At 40.1% G+C, this 22,076-nt stretch overlaps 1 protein-coding gene across 1 annotated transcript; it reads left to right on the plus strand.

The window, feature by feature from the left end:
• Positions 1–12,824: 12,824 nt before the first annotated feature.
• On the plus strand, positions 12,825–14,768 carry LOC131597301 (uncharacterized). The gene has a single exon (XM_058870006.1). The coding sequence runs from the start codon at positions 12,825–12,827 to the stop codon at positions 14,766–14,768; it is 1,944 nt and encodes a 647-aa protein (XP_058725989.1).
• Positions 14,769–22,076: the final 7,308 nt, after the last annotated feature.

The following is a 22,076-nucleotide window of genomic DNA, read 5'->3' on the forward strand; positions in this document are numbered from 1 at the left end:
TAAACCTTTCTCACCTATTCCCTTTACAAATACTCCATCCTCATCAATCACTCTCTCAGATATCCCTTCTTCCTCATCCACCGCACCTCCATCTTCTATAGACCATCCCTTACCTACCAGAGAATCCCAACCCTACTGTCTTCTCTACCCTGACTACAAATTCACCTTCAATCCGCCTGAACCTGAACCCTATACCTACCTGGAATTATTCAGACATGAAGTGATTAGCAGTCTAGACTTTCTAAAGGATGCATTCCTAAATGGTCTGGATGATGTGTCTACACGAAGTCTTTGGAGAAGCTTTCATAAGGATTTTCAAGTAGAAGTAATGGGAGTACAGAAGAGATTAGTGGCTGCTGCCCCTGGTTCCCCTGGATACCTTCTGGAGGATGATAATGGTATATACTACCATCCTCTCAGAAACTGTGTTGCTGCTAAGGAGAAGCAGTTTGTGGATGAATTGGAAGAAGCAAGATTGGCTGCTGCATTAGAAGCTAATTCTTGCAGGGAGATTGTGGTTTGGAGACCTCAATATCCAGTTCTGCTCGGGGATTTCAAGACCCTCTTTGACTTTCTGAGGGAAAACCCTTCTAAGGAAGACCCAAGCTTGGTCATTCCAGAAGTTATTGACCCACCAGAAGTAGAAGGTCCTTCTGCCCCTAGGAATCTAGCTGCCATTCTTCAGGCACTTGAGAATGGAGACTCTGAGATTCCGGCTGCAGATTATGGAGATGCTTCCATGCAAGAAGCAGATGCAGAAGTTCATGTTGCTGAAACAGTTCCTGTTGAGGAAAATCTGGAAAATGACTTATCAATGGAAGCTGCAGATCACAATGCCATCCCTGTGGATAAAAGCTGTGAAGCTTCTTCTGATGAACCTTCCCGTCTTGCAAGGACTCTGGAAGATATTCAGAAGAAACAGGATGAGCAAAGCTCAGTCAATGCTGAGTTTAGAGCTTTCATGGAGAGGCAAGATGGATACAACAATGAGGTTCAAGAGATGCTGGCTAAGATCTTTTCAAGACTAGGGCCATCTTAGATTGAGTCTTAGTTGTTTTGTTCTTGCTTTGCTGCATCAGTTTTTTATGCATCTTTCCTTCCTTCTCTCCTTGTACTTCTGTACTTCGGGCTTGTTGAGCTTAAATGAAAATCATCTTTTTCTTCCATGTGTTTCATTTTGTTTTTCATCTGAATCTTTTCTGTTTTTGATGTTATGACAAAAAGGGGGAGAAATATGTGATAAATGATTTGTTTTAATCAGTTGCATTACTAACAGAACTTGCAAAGTTCTATGTTTTAAGTTGTGTTGTTGCAGGAACGCAAGATCAACATAAGAAGCAACAAGATGAATCAAGCTCTTGGATTCTTGAAGCAAGCTGAGTGCTACGAAGCTTCAGAATCAGAAGCAAGAAGGAAGAATGTTCAGATATTCTGATGATAGAATATGATCTGAAACATTGTTTATATGCTCTGACACATACCATATGGCTCTGATACATATTATGTGTTCTTGGCTCTGATACATATTATGTGTTCTGAAACATATTCCATGCTCTGACTCTTTCATGCTGACTTTTGTCGTTTAGTTTTGTTCTGTAACATTTCAGGATGTAGAGATGCTCTGATGATGCTCTCGTACATTCAACAATGTTCTGATACAATCTAGCATGAAGTGATGTAAGAAGAAATTCAAGCTCTGAAGCTGTCCGATGGAAGCAGAAGTCAGAAGCTGTAAATGTTCTGAAGATCAAAGAAATTCAAGTTCTGAAGCTGTCCGATGGAAGCAGAAGTCAGAAGCTGTGAATGTTCTGTGGATCAAAGAAATTCAAGTTCTGAAGCTGTCCTATGGAAGCAGAAATCAGAAGTCATGAATATTCTGAAGATCAAGCACTGTGAACGTCTCTACTGAAATACTCAGGGAAGTCTTTTATTTATAAAATTCTTCTAGCATTAATTTCAGGGGGAGATTATTCATCTCAGGGGGAGATTGTTAATCTATGGGGGAGACATATTCACATTCTTATGTTATAGCTGTGTAATTGTCTTTATCTGTCTGCTCTTTCTGATCGCAAATTCATATCATTTATATATGTTTTTGTCATCATCAAAAAGGGGGAGATTGTTAGAACAAGATTTGTTCTGATCAATATTCTTAGTTTTGATGATAACAAGGATATGAATTTTGTGTGAGATAATGTGGTACTCTAATACATTGCAATTTCCTTTTCAGGAAATATATAAAGAGTATGCACAAATCAGCGCTCAGAAGCTTTGTCTCAGAAGGTTCAGCATGCAACATCAGAACATGGTCTGGCAAGACATCAGAAGATGGTCAAGGCAGAATCAGAACATGGGTCTATGGAAGCATCAGAAGATCTTGAGATCAGAAGCAGAAGCACTGAAGTTCTCATGGTATCACGCTCAGAAGCACTTCAAGGTCAGAAGACAAGAAGATGCTATGCACCAAGCTGTTTGACTCTGATGATATTCAAACGTTGTATACACAAACATCAGATCAGAAGAAAGTACAGGTGGCAGGCTACGCTGACTGACAAAAGGAACGTTGGAAGCTATTAAAGGCAATGTCAATAGACACAACGTGAACAAGGCTCGAGGTAGTTGACAAAAGCGTGAAACATTAAATGCAATGCTGTACGGAACACGCAAAGCATTAAATGCTCCCAACGGTCATCTTCTCAAGTGCCTATAAGTATGAAGTTCTGATGAGAAGCAAGGTTAACAACTCTGAACCAATTCTGTGAATATTAACTTGCAGAAACGCTGTTCAACTCAAAGCTCAGAAACTTCATCTTCATCAAAGCTCACTACATTGCTGCTGTAATATATTAGTGAGATTAAGCTTAAACTTTAAGAGAAATATCACTGTTGTGATTATAGCTTTTCAGAAGCATTTGTAATACTCTTAGAATTGATTACATTAATTTGTAAGTAACTAGAGTGATCAAGTGTTGATCAGGATACTCTAGGAAGTCTTAGCTTGTGTCTAAGCAGTTGTATTTAGAGTGATCACGTGGTGGTCAGGATACTCTAAGAAAGTCTTAGCTTGTGTTTAAGCATTTGTTCCTAGAGTGATCAGGTTGTGATCAGGATACTCTAGAAGACTTGGTCGAGGGCTAAGTGGAAAACCATTGTAATCTGTTGCGATTAGTGGATTAAATCCTCAGGTGAGGTAAATCACTCCGTGGGGGTGGACTGAAGTAGTTTAGTTAACAACGAACCAGGATAAAAATAACTGTGCAATTTATTTTTATCTTCCAAGTTTTTAGACTACACTTGTTCAAAACCCCCCTTTCTAAGTGTTTTTCTATCCTTCAAATCAATCAAACTTTTTGCCACAAGGCTGGCTTATCAAAACTTTTTGTCACAAGGCTGGCTTATCAAAAGTTTTGGCCACAAGGTTGGCTTATCAAAACTTTTTGCCACAAGGCTGACTTATCAAAAGTTTTTGCCACAAGGCTGGCTAATCAAACTTGTTTTTGCCACAAGGCTGGCTAAACAAAAACATCTTTATCATTCTAAGCACCATAAGTGGCACAACCCAGGTCTTATGATGAAAAGATTTCAAACAAAATCAAACAGATGTATGTGATGATATAGATTAGATACATCGAGCATATAGATGACATTTGTCTCTTACCCTTTGCTTCCAATAGCATAAGTGGGAACTACGATTGCTCTGACTTTCTCAACATCCCTTTGAGAATACGTAGGCACAAGGTCGTATTCTTGGCGAGCAAAACAAAACTTCTATCTCCCTCAAACCACTCAAACCTTAGCACCCCGTAGGCCTCGAGCTACAGATGCTCTGATTCCCTCCAAGGGATATGTATGCAGAAGATTGCGATGATCTTTGCGAGCATAATCAAACAAACACCTTAGGTCCCACCTATCTCACAAAAGAACCTCCCCAATAGCATAGCAAGAAATAAACAGACAAACATAACAAAGAAACCTATAGAGTACTATAGATACGTTGGGTGCTAATACCTTCCCTTCGTATAACCAACCCTCTTACTCGGAATCTCTCCCCCATTTTTTCATTGCTTTTAATTTTGTATTATTTGCATTGCATATCTTTTAAGGTTTGTGCAACTTTTTTACTTTTCCTGTTTTTGGAAACAATAAAAAGTTTGGTCGTGACAAAAACAAAAATCATTTTCTTGAGCATCGAGCCCAAAGAAGGCATCCGGTGTCTCATCCCGATTTTCACGCGACAGAAAAATGGCGACTTCACTGGGGACTATCTTTTTATTGTTTCCAAAGAAAGGGTTAATTCTAATTGTTATGTTTGTTATTTCATTCTTGTTACATGTGTGGTTCTGTTACAAGTGATACATTATGGACAAATCCTAACCCGGATTAAGTACACATAAGATTTAGGTGGAGGGTATAGTCATGTATGGCATACAAGGGGTTCACTCCTTAAAAAGCTGGCATGAGAATCCTTCCGCTCAGTGGAGGTTCCTTGTTGGTAGTATATGTTTAGCAAGTTCAGTTGCGAAGACATTATTGCTTTCACTGAACTGTAGAAGCTGAGTTGGCCGTAGAACCCATAACCCACCCTGGCCTTATTAGGTTGTGGCGCAGAAACTATTCAGGAGAAGACTTGGATTAGTTGTCATGCGGAGAGCCACACTCAGACGAGTTTTTCTTGAGAATATTGCTAGCTCACAAGTTCAGTTGTGCAAGCCGGTAATATCCGAAAGAAAAATGTAGACTCTGACGTATCAGTAGATCATGTTGTGCAGGTGATTAAACTCTAGTACTATCCCATGTTTGGTTCTCTGACCTCATGCTCGTGACGTTGAACCTTTGAACCTATGTGTACCATGTTTGTATTACCATGTTTGTAGAACCATGTTTGCACTACCGTGTTTGCATTATCATGTTTGCCTTACCATGTTTGTATATGTGGCATTCATGCATCCATGCATTCATACATTCATTGAAAATCCATCTTTTAAAAAAAAAATGATTTTCCAAAAAAACTTAGAGAATTTTCTTTGCAAACATTATAGGATAAAGTTATGGAGTGGGTAAAAAGGCATACCAAGAAGTACGGTTTCAAAGCGCCTAATATGGAAAGACTGAGAGAGTTAGCATCTTCTGTACAAGATCCTTCCGATTTTAGGAAAAGCCATGGAAAGCTTTTGCCTATCTTGAACACTCATGTTGATGAAGGACTTCTCAAAACTCTGGTTCAGTTCTATGATCCCGTCTACCGATGTTTCACCTTTCCAGACTAGCAGTTGGCACCAACCTTGGAAGAATATGCCAATCTTTTGGGTATTACTATGTCTGACAAAATACCTTTCAATGGTTTGGAAGCCATTCCTAAGTCACAAGTCATTGCAGCAAGTATCCACTTGAAGAAATCTGAAGTAGAGAGCAATTGGACTACCAAAGGAAACCTTCTGGGTTTGACTTCGCTGTTTCTAATAAAGAAAGCCTTTGATTTCATCGAAACTGGTAGCATGATAGCTTTTGAAGCTGTATTAGCCTTGCTCATCTATGGGTTGGTTCTGTTTCCCAACGTCAACGACTTTGTTGATATCAACGCCATAAAGATCTTTCTGATTGGAAATCCCGTTCCAACTTTGCTTGGTGACATGTATTTCTCTATCCATCATAGGAATCGCCAAGGCGGTGGAGTCATTGTATGTTGTGCACCTCTTTTTCTCAAATGGATTGTTTCACACTTACCTAAGTCTCCTATTTTCACGGAAAACCGAGAAGGCTTGCGTTGGCCTCGAAGACTTATGTCCCTTACTAATAATGATATCCATTGGTATACTCTGGCTCACTGCGGTACAGAAACCATTGATAGTTATAGAGAGTTCGCCAACGTACCCCTCATTGGTACACATGGAGGAATTAACTACAATCCGGTCCTAGCTCGACGACAACTCGGGTATGCAAATTCAGCTAAACCCATTGGTCTCGCAGTGGAAAGCTACTTCTACCAAGAAGGGGAGGATCCTCAAGGGTTGAAAACAAGAATGGTAAGAGCTTGGTACGACGTCCGAAGGAAAGAAAAGGGTGGGGTAAGGAATTGCATTGCCATGGACGCCTACACCTGTTGGGTGATGAAAAGAGCAAGGGAGTTTCAAATGCCTTATGATTAAGAAAACCCCATGTTCCCTGTGGTATCTCAACTACCCATCATTCCCATTGACACTATGGAAGAATACCAAGAGACTTTGGCCAAGATGAGGTTAGAGAAAGACGCTTGGGAAGACAAGTTTCGTAAGACTGATGTGGAAAACAGAAAGTTGGAGAAACGGGTGAAAGATCACAAAGAAACCCTCTACTGTCAAGATGGATGGCTCATGAGTAAAGATGAGAAGATCCGTCGGAAAGACGCTGCAATCAGGAGGTATATCAAAGAAAGCAATAAAAAGTTTGAAGGCTCAACAAGCAACGCTCCAACTCCTGACGATTGGAAGAATGTTGTTGACAAGCTAAGGACCGAAAAGGCCGAGTTGAAAGCTTACTATGGGAAAGAAATCATGAAGCTCAAGCTGCATAATGCATTTGGTTCTTCATCCGATGAGAATGTTTAGGATTGTTTAGCTTTTATTTATCATTTGCTTCTGTAAGGAGCTACGCTCCAATGTTGTAACATTTCCCATTATTGCAATAAAAAAAATAGTTTGTGTTCAAATGTTTGCAAGAAAATAATCTTAAAAATATTTGGAAAAAATCATAAACTTTTTGCATGCATCATTCTGCATATCGAGTCTGTTGTCTAGAGTCTCATCTTTTGGATTTTCCTCCATTAGATTGTCAAGCTGTTGCGCCTCAAAGTTTCTCGACCGCGCTCGCAATCAGATCACAGATACAATACTCGTTCAAGCAAAAGAAGAGTGATGGAAAGCTCTGAACAAGAGAATATTGAGCTCCGTGGTACAGTGACCACCCTTCAAGAAAAATTGGAAAGTCTCACTACTCTGGTTGACTCCTTAATGGCCGCGCAGAATCAGCCGCCACCGCCCAACAGTCAAATAGCAGTGATATTTGAGATCACTACTCCAGTATCTATAGTTGCATTCAGCATTCCATCTTTCTCCATGCCAGAAGGTTGGGGCACGCCTTTCAGCTTTGGTACAGGTTTTCGCCATAATGTCTCTGGGGTTCAAGCAACCACAACTGAAGTGCCTGCTGCACAAAGTTCAGTGTTCACTCCAAATCAGGGGGTAACTTTTTCAACCCATTATGACAGTTGCTACTCCTATGGTTCACACTGTTCCTTATGAAGGCAACGAGATTTATCATGATCAAGGTGATAGCACAAATCAACGTAACCTCATGGAAGATCTCCAAGAGCAATTTAACAAGATACAGCTAGAAGTCAAGGCTATCTGCGGGAAAGACTTGTTCGGAAAGAATGCTCAGGAGCTATGTTTAGTTCCCAGTGTACAAATACCAGCTAAATTCAAGGTCCCTGACTTTGAGAAGTACAAAGGTAGTTCTTATCCACAAATCCATCTCGTGATGTATGCTAGGAAGATGTCTACCTATGCAGATAATCACCAGTTGCTCATCCATTACTTTCAAGATAGTTTGACTGGTGCCGCACTGAAGTGGTACACAGGATTGGATAGCACTAACATTCGAACATTCAACGACCTAGGTGAGGCCTTTGTCCGACAATACAAATACAACTCGGATATGGCTCCATACAGAGACCAGCTCTGATCCATGGCTTAGAAAGACCATGAAGCTTTCAAAGAATATGCCCAACGATGGAGAGAAACTGCTGCTCAGATTAATCCGTCGTTAAAAGAGAAAGAGATGACAAAGATCTTCTTGAATACTCTTGGCCCATTTTATTATGAACGCATGATTGCTAGTGCTCCAAGTGATTTCACCGAAATGGTAAACACGGGGATGCCTCTAGAAGAAGGAGTCCGAATGGGACGTTTGACTAAGGAAGGTGGATCTTCAAGCGGAACCAAAAAGTTTGGAAGTGGTTTCCAAAAGAAGAAAGAACAAAGTGTTGACATGGTATCCCAAGGAAAGCCAAGAGGAAACGTCAATCGTCAACAACAGATTGTTGCTATCGCACCAGCCGTTAATGCAACACCGATTCCGGGGATGTAGATGTTGTTGATTGGCTGTAATTTTTGGTAAAACTCATTGTGATATTATCATGTCAAAACTGGTGTCATGACATGCATTCTACTATAGTGAAGTTTTTATTTGTGCAGGCCTTTACCTGATGTCAAGGCCGATGTCATGACATCCTTAGCTGGTACATCTTATTCTGTTACTAATTCTGTTTGCGTGATCTGTTAAGATCCTATGCGCCTCACTTGAAAATATTGGATTGCGCCTTACTTGGAAATATTAGATTATGATCTGTTTGATCTTTTCAAGGACGTCTTTATTTGCTCTTATTTTGGTTCCTTGATTTGTGGAAATTAGTTTAATTAGGTTAAAGACTAATTTGGATCCAAGGCCCAGCTGCTGCGTTTTGAAGGCTATATATATTATGAAGAAGCTGCAGTCCGTGTACATGTTTTTGTTTGAGAAGCTTTAAGAGTTTTTCGTTATTAGGGTTTTTAAGTTCTAGCTTTCTTGTGAGCCAAACAATCATCATGATGATTGTCTTGGTCTAGGTGTTTTTGTTTGAGTTGTAAGAGGTACTTGAAGCTTTTAAGCAAGAGTATCATTGTACTTGATTGAAGCTTTTAAGCAAGATCAAGTTGTGTCCTTGAAGTGTGTTTTCTATTCATATTCATTGAGCGTTATTCATCACTGCTGTGATTGAGGGGGAGTGAGTGGAATCTCTGATCTAAGTAGCATTAGGTTGAAGTTGCATTGGGTAGATATTAAGTGAAAGGTGTAATCTTGTATTGTGTTACTCTAAATTGATACTACTTATAGTGGACTTCCTCCCTGGCTTGGTAGCCCCCAGATGTAGGTGTGATTGCACCGAACTGGGTTAACAACTCTCTTGTGTTATTTGTTCTTTCTTGTTCATTAGTTTAAAATTATTCAGATAGTAATGTCGTGACATCCTATTCGACATCACGTATCTGACTCCAGAATTTCAATTGGCATCAGAGCAGGCACCCTGCCTGTTTTTCTTACTGGGTGAGATCTAGGGACAACACTTTTTGGTACTATGGACAAGGAAAGTGGTGGATTTGTGAACAGACCACCCATTCTGGATGGATCTAATTATGATTATTGGAAACCTCTTATGGTGACTTTTCTGAAATCCTTGGATAGTAAAGTATGGAGAGCAGCAAACAAAGGATGGGAACATCCTGTCACTACTGGAAAGGACGGCAAGTCATCCCTCAAACTTGAGGAAGAATGGAGCAAAGATGAGGAGGAGCTGGCTATTGGCAACTCTAAAGCCTTAAATGCTCTATTCAATGGAATTGATAGGAATATATTCAGACTAGTACACCATTGTGAACTAGCCAAAGATGTTTGGGATACCCTCAGAACTACTCATGAAGGCACCTCCAAAGTTAAGATGTCAAGACTTAAGTTGCTAACTACAAAGTTTGAGAATCTAAGGATGAAAGATGATGAAAGTATTCATGAGTTTCACATGAATATACTTGAAATTGCTAATACCTCAGGAGCTTTAGGAGAAAAAATGTCTGATGAAAAGCTAGTGAGAAAGATCCTTAGATCCTTGCCTAAGAGATTTGATATGAAAGTCACAGCTATAGAAGAGGCACAGGATATCAGCAATATGAAGGTAGAAGAATTAATTGGATCTCTTCAAACCTTTGAGATGGGGATCAGTGGCAATACTGAAAAGAAGAATAAAAGCCTAGCTTTTGTGTCCAACTCTCAAGAAGAAGTAGAGGAAGGTAGAGAAGAAAATCTATCTGAATCTATAGCCATGCTTGGAAGACAATTTAACAAGATTATGAGAAGAATGGATCAGAAGTCAAGACCAAATGTCAAGAACATCTCATCTGACACTAACAGATCTATGACTCTAGCAGAAAGGTTAAACCTGAAGAAAAGTACAATCAAAGCAAAGGATTATTTCTATGGAAGCTGTGAGAGGAATTCCCAAGTTACAAATTGATGAAGGAAGAATATGTGGTGAATGTCAGGTAGGAAAACAAACCAGGATGTCACATCCAAAGGTTAGACATCTGACTACTTCCAGGGTTCTAGAACTGCTTCACATGGACTTGATGGGACCTATGCAAATTGAAAGTCTTGGTGGAAAGAAATATGCTTATGTGGTTGTGGATGACTATTCCAGATACACTTGGATAAACTTAATCAGAGAGAAGTCAGATGTGTTTGATGTATTCAAAGACCTGTGTCAAAGAATTCAAAGGGAAAAGGAAAATGATGTTGTGAGAATCAGAAGTGATCATGGAAAGGAATTTAAGAATCAAAAATTTGCTGATTTTTGCTCCTCTGAAGGAATACACCACGAATTTTCATCTCCTATTACTCCACAGCAAAATGGGGTTGTTGAAAGGAAAAATAGAACCATTCAAGAATCAGCCAGAACTATGATTCATGCTAAGAAACTCCCTATTTATTTCTGGGCTGAAGCCATGAATACTGCCTGTTATGTTAATAATAGAGTTACCTTAAGGAAAGGAACCTCTACCACTCTGTATGAGATCTGGAAGGGAAGAAAACCCACTGTCAAATACTTCCATGTGTTTGGTAGTAAGTGTTACATTCTTGCTGATAGAGATCACAGAAGGAAGATGGATTCCAAGAGTGATGAAGGGATTTTTCTGGGCTACTCTACAAACAGCAGAGCCTATAGAGTTTTCAACTCAAGAACCAGAATAATCATGGAATCCATAAATGTAGTGGTTGATGATGTTCACAAACAAGAAGATGTCACAGATGATGTTGGAACATTCTGGGAACCCGCAGCTAAAGGATCTAAGAAAGAAGATGATTGCAGCCCTACTATTACAGAAGCTGAAGCTGAACCCTCTAACAAAGGACCCTCTATAAGAGTTCAAAAAGATCATCCTAGTGAACTTATTATAGGAGATCCCAATAGTGGAGTTGTTACAAGGTCAAGAGAACAGGTCACAAACTCCTGTTTTGTATCAAAAATTGAACCCAAGAATGTTAAGGAAGCATTGACAGATGAGTTTTGGATTAATGCTATGCAAGAAGAACTAGGCCAGTTTGAAAGGAATAAAGTATGGGAGTTGGTTCCAAGACCTAAAGGTACAAATGTCATTGGAACAAAATGGGTTTACAAGAATAAGTCAGATGAACTGGGAACTATTATCAGAAACAAAGCAAGGCTAGTAGCTCAAGGATACACTCAAGTTGAAGGAATTGACTTTGATGAAACTTTCGCTCCTGTTGCTAGACTTGAGTCAATAAGATTGTTGTTAGGAGTTGCTTGTATTCTAAAATTCAAACTATACCAGATGGATGTGAAGAGTGCTTTCTTAAATGGATACTTGAGTGAGGAAGTTTATGTGGAACAACCTAAAGGCTTTGCTGATCCAAATCATCCTGATCATGTGTACAAACTAAGAAAAGCTCTTTATGGCCTGAAACAAGCTCCTAGAGCTTGGTATGAGAGACTAACTGAGTTTCTTACTAGTAATGGTTACAGGAAAGGAGGGATAGATAAAACTCTTTTTGTTAAAGATGAAGGAGGAAAGATCTTGATTGCTCAAATCTATGTGGATGATATTGTGTTTGGTGGGATGTCAGACAAAATGATTAGACATTTTGTTGATCAGATGCAATCAGAATTTGAAATGAGTCTAGTTGGAGAATTAACTTACTTTCTTGGGCTGCAAGTTAAACAGATGGAAGACTCAATTTTCCTATCTCAGAGCAAGTATGCCAAAAACATTGTCAAAAAATTTGGGATGGAAAATGCTAGTCACAACAGAACACCTGCACCTACTCACTTAAAATTGTCCAAAGATGAAAAGGGCACTAATGTTGATCAAAGTTTGTATAGAAGCATGATAGGAAGTCTGCTGTATCTCACAGCTAGTAGGCCTGATATTGCTTTTGTTGTTGGGGTGTGTGCTAGATATCAAGCAGAACCCAAGATCAGTCACATAAATCAAGTCAAGAGGATTCTGAAATATGTGAATGGTACTTGTGAGTATGGTATGCTCTACTCTCATGGGTGTGAACCAATCCTCACTGGATACTGTGATGCAGATTGGGCTGGAAGTGCTGATGACAGAAAAAGTACTTCAGGAGGATGTTTCTTCTTGGGGAATAACCTTATCTCATGGTTCAGCAAGAAACAAAATTGTGTATCTCTATCCACTGCAGAGGCAGAATACATTGCAGCAGGCAGTAGTTGTTCTCAGCTTGTTTGGATGAAACAAATGTTAACAGAATATAATGTCACACAAGATGTCATGACATTATATTGTGACAACCTAAGTGCCATTAATATTTCAAAGAATCCTATCCAGCATAGTAGGACTAAGCACATTGATATTAGGCATCACTTCATAAGAGATCTTGTTGAAGATAAAGTAATTGCCTTGGAACATGTTGCTACTAACCTTCAAATGGATGATATTTTCACAAAAGCTTTCGATGCTAATCAATTTGAAAATTTGAGAAGTAAGCTAGGTATTTGTCTTTGTAAGGAATTATAGCAATTAACCGTTTGTGGGGCCAATAGTATTTTACTCTTCAAATATTTGTTATCATTACATATTAAAGTGTATTTTCCCCCTCACGTTTACTCCTTCCAAATGGTCCCTATTCCCACAAATCCTATTTTCTGCATTCACTCTACCTCACCGATTTTCTGCATTCACAAACCCTTCCCCATCGTTTCATTCCTTCTCAGCATGTCTCAGATTTCTCCTTCAAAGAAGACTACTTCCCGCTCTGAAACAGTATCCGATTCTAGGGCACCAAATATGGTGAGTGATCAGGATGTTGTGATGGATGTTGTGCCCTTGAACTCGGTCCCGGCTACTGATCCTGATAGTAGTATACCAAGAAAGATGCATGCACGAAAATCGACTGGTGGGTCTGTTCCAGAAACTTTTTCTGCTAGGGATAAAGAGGGTTCTGCATATGTCCACAATGCGATCGCATGTCTTGTCACGAGAATCTTGAATGAAGGACACAAGGTAGAAGGAATATCTGTTCCTTTAGCCCAAGCTCCTTCTCCTGAGAACAGCAAAGATCATGTTGGTGTTGAGACATCTGAAGCTAACAATGTTGAGACTCCTGATGCTAAAGATGTTGAAACATCTGGAGATAAAGATGCTGAGATTCTTGAAACAGAGAAGGCTGAAGAGGTCACTACTACTTCTCCTAAAGAGAAGCTTACTCGCCCTACTGACAGTGTAAATGATGTGGTGGATTTGGATAATCTAGATGATCCTATTGACATTGCTGATGATGACCTCATCTCTAGCATTTCTAACAGAGTCAAGGCTCGAAGGGGAAAGCAGGTTGATGATCAACATCTTACCAAGACTAAAGTTGCTCCTCTAAAAAATGCCACCAAAGAAAAGATCAAGAAGGTCCCTGCTGAACCTTCAAGAATTGGGAGCAAGGTTGCTGTGAAGAAGAGGAAAGAAAGAAGTGTTTCTGACTCAGAGGACAATGTCCTAAGTGATGTCCCTGACATCCCTTCAAAGAAGAAGATTGCTGTCACCAAATCCTCCACAAAGGTTCGTGATGTTCCCTTGGACAACATTTATTTGCACTATACTTCAAATGCTATCCAGTGGAAGTTTGTTTATCAGAGAAGACTGACTCTGGAAAGAGAACTTGCAAATGATGCTCTGGAATGTCAAGAGGTCATGAAGCTCCTCAAATCTGCAGGTTTGCTTAAAACTGTTACTCATTTTTCTAAATGTTATGAAATGCTCGTGAAGGAGTTTATAGTAAACTTGTCTCAAGATTGTGCTGATGGGAAAGCTGAGGATTTTCATAAGGTGTATGTTAGAAGAAAATGTATAGAGTTCTACCCGACTGTTGTCAACCTCTATCTAGGTAGGGATGATGAGGCTCAACCTGAGCTTGAAGTGAATGACAATGAGGTGTGCAAAGTTATCACTGGTGGTAAGGTTAAGAAATGGCCCATAAAGAGTAAATTGTCTGCTAGTCTTCTTAATGTCAGGTATGCTTTGCTGCACAAAATTGGTGCTGCTAACTGGGTGCCGACCAATCACACTTCTACCATTGCTGTTGGCCTAGGTAGATTCATATATGCTGTGGGAACCAAGACAAAGTTTGATTATGGAACTTACATATTTGATCAAACTATGAGGCATGTTGGTACCTCTGCTACCAAGCTACCCATTGCTTTTCCATCCCTGATATGTGGGATAATCCTCAAGCAATACCCTGGAATTCTGAAAGCTAAAGACTCTGTGTGTAAGAGGGAGAGTGCCTTGTCCTTCCACTATAAGCTGCTCCAAAGGTCAGATGACATAACATCTGCTGGGACATCACAAACCAGCAAATCTGTGAACAAATCCTCTCTTATTGCTGAGCTGAAAGAGACTTGTAAAGAGTTGGACAATAGGAAGATGAAGCTTGAAAAGCTCATTCAAAGACTTGAGCAGTCTGCAGATGATGATCATGCTGGTGGAAGTGATGGTGAAACTAAGGATGAAGACAAAGGTGCTGATAGTGGTGATGATGAAGAGGCAGAGGAAAGTGAGGGTGCTGAAGAGACTGGGAGTAGTGATGCTGGTGAAGAGACTAGTGGCTCTAGTGATGAAGAGACTGGTGGCTCTAATGATGAAGAGACTGGTGGATCTGACAATTAGCCCTACTTCATTTATGCTATTTTCTCTTTTGACTGAATTGGTGTTTCTCTTTTTGTACTTTTGTTTTGGTTTGGCTTCCTTTTGTGGCTAAAAAGGGGGAGTAATGGATATTTTGGATATTTTCTGGTTTTCTGGTCTCTTTGACAATGGATATTGGTATTCTGTAACAGATGTTTAAATAGATGTTTTCTGGATTTTTTGGTTTTCTGGTGATTAAACAAGCTGGTTGGTGTTTCCCTTTTGCTACAGAATTTATTTTTCTGTATTCTTGGTGTTGTGACCTGCTGCTTGTGCTCTGATATTATATGGTTACATCTATTCGTGTTTTAGCCAAAAATTTGCCAAAGGGGGAGTTTGTAGATGTTGTTGATTGGCTGTAATTTTTGGTAAAACTCATTGTGATATTATCATGTCAAAACTGGTGTCATGACATGCATTCTACTATAGTGAAGTTTTTATTTGTGCAGGCCTTTACCTGATGTCAAGGCCGATGTCATGACATCCTTAGCTGGTACATCTTACTCTGTTACTAATTCTATTTGCGTGATCTGTTAAGATCCTATGCGCCTCTATTGAAAATATTGGATTGCGCCTTACTTGGAAATATTAGATTATGATCTGTTTGATCTTTTCAAGGACGTCTTATTTGCTCTTATTTTGGTTCCTTGATTTGTGGAAATTAGTTTAATTAGGTTAAAGACTAATTTGGATCCAAGGCCCAGCTGCTGCGTTTTGAAGGCTATATATATTATGAAGAAGCTGCAGCCCGTGTACATGTTTTTGTTTGAGAAGCTTTAAGAGTTTTTCGTTATTAGGGTTTTTAAGTTCTAGCTTTCTTGTGAGCCAATCAATCATCATGATGATTGTCTTGGTCTAGGTGTTTTTGTTTGAGTTGTAAGAGGTACTTGAAGCTTTTAAGCAAGAGTATCATTGTACTTGATTGAAGCTTTCAAGCAAGATCAAGTTGTGTCCTTGAAGTGTGTTTTCTATTCATATTCATTGAGCGTTATTCATCACTGCTGTGATTGAGGGGGAGTGAGTGAAATCTCTGATCTAAGTAGCATTAGGTTGAAGTTGCATTGGGTAGATATTAAGTGAAAGGTGTAATCTTGTATTGTATTACTCTAAATTGATACTACTTATAGTGGACTTCCTCCCTGGCTTGGTAGCCCCCAGATGTAGGTCTGATTGCACCGAACTGGGTTAACAACTCTCTTGTGTTATTTGTTCTTTCTTGTTCATTAGTTTAAAATTATTCAGATAGTAATGTCGTGACATCCTATTCGACATCACGTATCTGACTCCAGAGTTTCAGGGGATTTACCCCGCAGTTTCAACAACAACAGCCTCAATAATAGGCTCAACAGTTTAAAAACAATCAGAATCGTGTGCAAAGAGCTCCACAGTTCGATCCGATTCCAATGACCTATACAGAATTGTATCCTGCATTGGTCGAAAGAGGTCTGGTTCAAACTAAAGCACCACCACCAGTACCTGAGAAACTCCCATGGTGGTACAAAGCTGAGATCTCGTGCCCTTATCATCAAGGAGCACCCGGCCATGATCTCGAGCATTGCATAGCTTTGAAACATGAAGTTCAGAGGTTGGTTAGATCAAACCTCCTCTCTTTTAGAAATTTGAATCCAAATGTGCAAGCAAGTCCGCTGCCCAATCATGGAGGGCATGATGTAAACCTGGTACGTGAAGGCCTTGACCAATACAGAATCTACGACATAAACTTGTCAAGAGCAGATTTGGTACAAATGCACGCTACTCTCTGTCAAAGGCGGGATTTTCGCCGACATCACTATGGTTCCTGCAGATTATGTAGCATAGATCCTCATGGATGTTCGACTGTGAGAAGAGATCTTCAAGTCTTGCTGGATGATGGTACTATTCAGATCTACAGAAATAGCAATGAAGATGAAGTTAACATGATAGGATGTTATCCGCATGAGCTTTTAGTCTCAGATATGAACTCGGAAATGCCTAAAGTTAACATCATCGTTCCTCATTTCAACATGCCCGAGCGCATAGAAGTTACCTACAACAAGCCAAAGGTTCCTGTTGCTCCTTTGATCATTTGTCTACCTGGACCTGTTCCCTATGACTCTGACAAGGCAGTTCCATACAACTACAATGCAACAATGATAAAGAATGGACAAGAAGTTCCTTTACCTACTCTTTCATCTGTCGTAATTATCGCTGATGTGAGTCGAGTAACAAGAAGTCGGCGTGTGTATATTCCACTACCTCCAAAGCAGCCTGTTGCTCCTGCAACCAGGCAAAATCCTGTTGATACACCGGTAGGAAATCGTGAGGAAACTCCTGTCAGTAATACAAACACTGATGTTGGTCGATCCAGCGGAACCAATGTCAATCCTGATGTGAGTCGAGTAACAAGAAGTGGATGTGTGTATACTCCACTACCTCCAAAGCAGCCTGTTGCTCCTGTAACTGGGCAAAATCCTGTTAATATACCAGTGGGGAATCCTGTGGAAACTCCTGTCAGTAATACAAACACTGATGTTGGTCAGTCCAGTGGAACCAATGTCAATCCAAATTTTGACGAAATTTTGAAGCTTATCAAAAGAAGTGAATACAAGATTGTGGATCAGCTTATGCAGACTCCTTCAAAGATCTCAATACTTTCATTGCTTTTAAACTCTGAAGCCCACAGGGAAGCCCTGATGAGAGTCTTGGATCAAGCTTTTGTAGATCATGATGTGACTGTTGACCATTTTGATGGGATAATAGCTAACATAACAGCTTGCAACAATTTAAGCTTTTGTGATGAAGAACTCCCCGAGGAGGGTAGAAATCACAACCTTGCTCTACACATTTCTATGAACTGTCAGTCAGACTCTTTGTCTAATGTGTTGGTAGACACCGGATCTTCCTTGAATGTGATGCCAAAGACGACTCTTGCTCATTTATCTTACCAAGGAATGCCTATGAAGTTTAGTGGTGTAGTAGTCAAAGCAATTGATGGATCGCAAAAATCTGTTATTGGCGAAGTCAACCTTCCCATGACAATTGGTCCACATACATTTCAAATCACTTTCCAAGTCATGGACATACAAGCTGCTTATAGCTGTCTGTTGGGACGACCATGGATTCATGAAGCAGGGGCTGTAACTTCTACGCTCCATCAAAAGTTAAAATTTGTAACAAATGGAAAATTGGTAACAATAAGTGGAGAACAAGCCTTGATGGTGAGCCATTTATCAAATTTCTCTTTCATTGGTGCTGATAATATGGAAGGAACGCAGTTCCAAGGTCTCTCTTTAGAAGACGAATCTTCCAAGAAAAAAGCATCGATCTCTTCTTACAAAGAGGCAGTAAAAGTAGTAAAAGATGGAACTACCACTGGCTGGGGGAAAGTTGTGGTCCCTACCAAGAATGAAACCAGAGCAGGACTCGGATGTTCACCAATGTTCTCAAACTGCACCAAGAAGGATGAAACCCTTCGTCCGATCGAAGAAACATTCATTAGTGGAGGATTCCTTAACCCAATTCCTCAAGAGGTTAATGTCCTTATCGAAGAATGCATCGAAGAAGGTCTACCTTATCCTGAAGAAGAATGGAAATGTTATCTCAATGACTCGGGATATATATCTCTGGAAGAACCATATGCACCGGTTTGGGATACCTCGGGACAACCAAGTGGCAAGTATGATTATATGGTGAAATACACTGCACCTGAAAGTTCAAAGATTTCGATTGAAGACATCCAACCAACTGGATGGGGAGATTCCTTTGAATATAATAGTCAACCAGAAGAGGCTTATCAGCCCTATCAATTTTCACAACAGCCTGAAATTACTGAAAATTTCAACTTCAATGCATCTACCAAGATTGATAATCCTGAAGATGGTTATTATCACATGAATGCCATTTTTGAAGATGAAGGGGAAGATGGCCCCGCAGTTGACTTGGAAAGTGTCTCTGACAATGAGTCTCTTCATCCTGAAGACTGGGAAATACATCCTGAAAATCCTGAAGATTGTGACTCATCTTATGCTCTTCAAGAAATAGAAGAAGACCGTCTCAGCTCCACAAAGAACAAGGTTGACAAACCAGGGCCTTCAAATCCTGCTCGACCAGCGGTCAATGTCAATACTGAAGATAATTTTGAGAAGAATTTTCCTGAATATATAATACACAAAGGAGTTCTTTGCTACAGGAAAGCTGTCGACGTTTAGAACGTTGTTCACCGCTCAAAGTAATCACCTCGTTGTTATTTTGACCTCCTGCCTGGCCCAAAGCAGAGAGATGTTTTATAGGACTTTGCTTTTAAAATGTTTTGTCCTGCCCAAATAAGTTTGTGTATAGGGCTTTGTTTTAAAAGTTTCCCTCTTTGCCCTACCCAAGACAAATGAGTTTGTGTTTAGGGCTTTGTTTAAAAAATGAATCATAAATAAAGTGTCATTCTGAATTCCCTACATTATGTGTTTTATTTTTTCTTTTTCTGGAAATGGTAATCCTAAAAAACCCAAAAAAAAAACTTTTTCAATAATCTGCATACACTATTGCATTCACAAGTTTTTCTGAAACAAGCATAAATCATATGTGCAGATTAACTATTAATAAACCCATTGAATGCAATAACCCTATGCCCTCTCCCAACTTTGAGTTTCCTGTGTTCGAAGCCGAAGAAGAGGAAGAAGAGGAGATCTCGGACGAGATCTCTCGATTACTTAAGCACGAGGAAAGAGCCATTCTGCCTCACAAAGAGCCTTTAGAAAAGATCAACTTGGGTTCTGAAGAAGACAGAAAAGAAGTGACCATTGGATCGCTGCTTGATGCTTATATCAAGAATAAGCTGATAGATCTTCTCAAAGAATATGTTGACGTATTTTCTTGGTCCTACCAAGACATGCCTGGGTTGGATACCTATATTGTTCAGCATTTCTTGCCATTGAAGCCAGAATGTCCGCCAGTTAAGCAGAAATTGCGAAGGACTCACCCTGATATGGCAAACAAGATCAAAGTGGAAGTTCAAAAACAGCTCGACGCAGGTTTTCTAGTCACCTCCGAATATCCTTAATGGTTGGCCAACATAGTGCCAGTTCCAAAGAAAGATGGAAAAGTCAGAATGTGTGTTGACTACCGTGACTTGAACAAGGCCAGTGTCCAAAAAATGACTTTCCATTACCACATATCGACATGCTGGTCGATAACACCGCTAAGTTTAACGTCTTTTCCTTCATGGACGGGTTCTCCGGTTTTAATCAGATCAAGATGGCTCCCGAAGACATGGAGAAGACATCTTTCATCACCCCATGGGGTACCTTTTGCTACAAAGTAATGCCATTTGGATTAAAGAATGGAGGCGCAACTTACCAAAGGGAATGACTACTCTCTTTCATGACATGATGCATAAAGAAATTGAAGTTTATGTGGACGACATGATAGCCAAGTCCAGCACAAAAGAAGAACATATTGAATACCTTTTGAAGTTGTTTCAACGACTAAGGAAATATCAGCTTCGCTTGAATCCTAACAAATGTACTTTTGGGGTTAGATCTGGAAAACTCTTGGGTTTCATTGTCAGCCAAAGAGGTATTGAAGTAGATCCGACAAAGTCAGAGCTATTCAAGAGATGCCTGCACCAAAAACTGAAAAGCAAGTAAGAGGATTTCTCGGACGATTGAACTATATCTCCAGATTTATCTCTCAAATGACTGCTACTTGTGGGCCAATTTTCAAGCTTCTACGCAAAGATCAAGGGGTTGTATGGACTGAAGATTGCCAGAAAGCGTTTGACAGTATCAAGGAATACCTGTTAGAACCGCCAATATTGATTCCTCCGGTTGAAGGAAGACCACTAATCATGTACCTTACCGTGTTGGAAGAATCCATGGGTTGTGTGCTTGGACAGTAAGATGAAACCGGTAAAAGGGAGCATGCTATCTATTACCTGAGTAAGAATTTCACAGACTGTGAGTCTCGTTACTCCATGCTCTAAAAAACATGTTGTGCTTTGGCTTGGGCTTCAAAACGTCTCCGCCAATACATGATCAACAATAATACTTGGTTAATCTCCAAAATGGATCCAATCAAGTATGTCTTTGAAAAGCCTGCCTTAACAGGAAGGATTGCCCGATGGCAAATGCTGTTATCCGAATATGACATTGTGTACCGTGCCCAAAAAGTGGTCAAAGGAAGCATTCTCGCCGATCACTTGGCGCATCAGCCAATTAATGAATATCAATCTCTCAAGTTTGACTTTCCTGATGAAGATGTCATGTACTTGAAGATGAAAGATTATGACGAACCGTTACCTGAAGAAGGTCCTGATCCTGGATCAAGATGGGGCCTAATTTTCGATGGAGCAGTAAACGCTTTTGGCAATGGAATTGGGGCTGTCATCATCACTCCCAAGGGTACTCATATCCCGTTCTCTGCCAGATTGCTATTTGATTGTACCAACAACGTCGCAGAATATGAAGCTTGTATCATGGGTCTCGAAGAAGCCATTGACTTAAGGATCAAGATCCTCGACATATATGGAGATTTAGCCCTCGTGATCAACCAAATCAAAGACAAATGGGAAACTTACCACCCTGGCTTGATTCCTTACAGAGATTATGCAAGACGTCTGTTGACTTTCTTCAACAAGGTTAAATTGCATCATATACCTCAAGATCAGAATCGAATGGCAGATGCCTTGGTTACTCTATCTTCCATGTTCAAAGTCAGTTATTGGAACGATATGCCTAAAGTCAAAATTATGCGCCTTGAAAGGCCCGACTATGTGTTTGCAACTGAAGCACTCATCGATGATAAACTGTGGTTTCACGATATCAAACGCTTCCTTCAAACTCAAGAATACCCGCTTGGGGCATCAAACAAAGATAAGAAAACCCTAAGGAGGCTTTCTGGCAGTTTCTTCCTGAACGGAGATGTGCTATACAAAAGAAACTTCGACATGGTTTTGCTCAGATGCGTGGATAGACACGGAGCGGACATGTTAATGCATGAAGTGCATGAAGGGTCCTTTGGAACTCATTCAAATGGGCATGCAATGTCCAAGAAGATATTAAGAGCAGGATACTATTGGTTGACAATGGAATCTGACTGTTATAAACACGTGAAGAGATGCCACAAGTGCCAGATCTACGCAGATAAGATCCATGTGTCACCGACTCAACTCAACGTTCTCTCATCTCCATGGCCTTTCTCCATGTGGGGTATCGACATGATTGGGATGATCGAACCAAAAGCTTCAAACGGTCATCGTTTCATCTTAGTGGCTATTGATTACATCACCAAAATGGTCGAAGCAGCATCTTACGCCAACGT

This window comes from Vicia villosa, linkage group LG4, assembly GCF_029867415.1.
Source record: "Vicia villosa cultivar HV-30 ecotype Madison, WI linkage group LG4, Vvil1.0, whole genome shotgun sequence".
In the NCBI taxonomy this organism is placed as follows: Eukaryota; Viridiplantae; Streptophyta; class Magnoliopsida; order Fabales; family Fabaceae; genus Vicia; species Vicia villosa.

Excerpts from the sequence above, each read along its gene's own strand:
- LOC131597301 (XM_058870006.1), top strand. The coding sequence starts at position 12,825 with ATGTCTCAGATTTCTCCTTCAAAGAAGACTACTTCCCGCTCTGAAACA.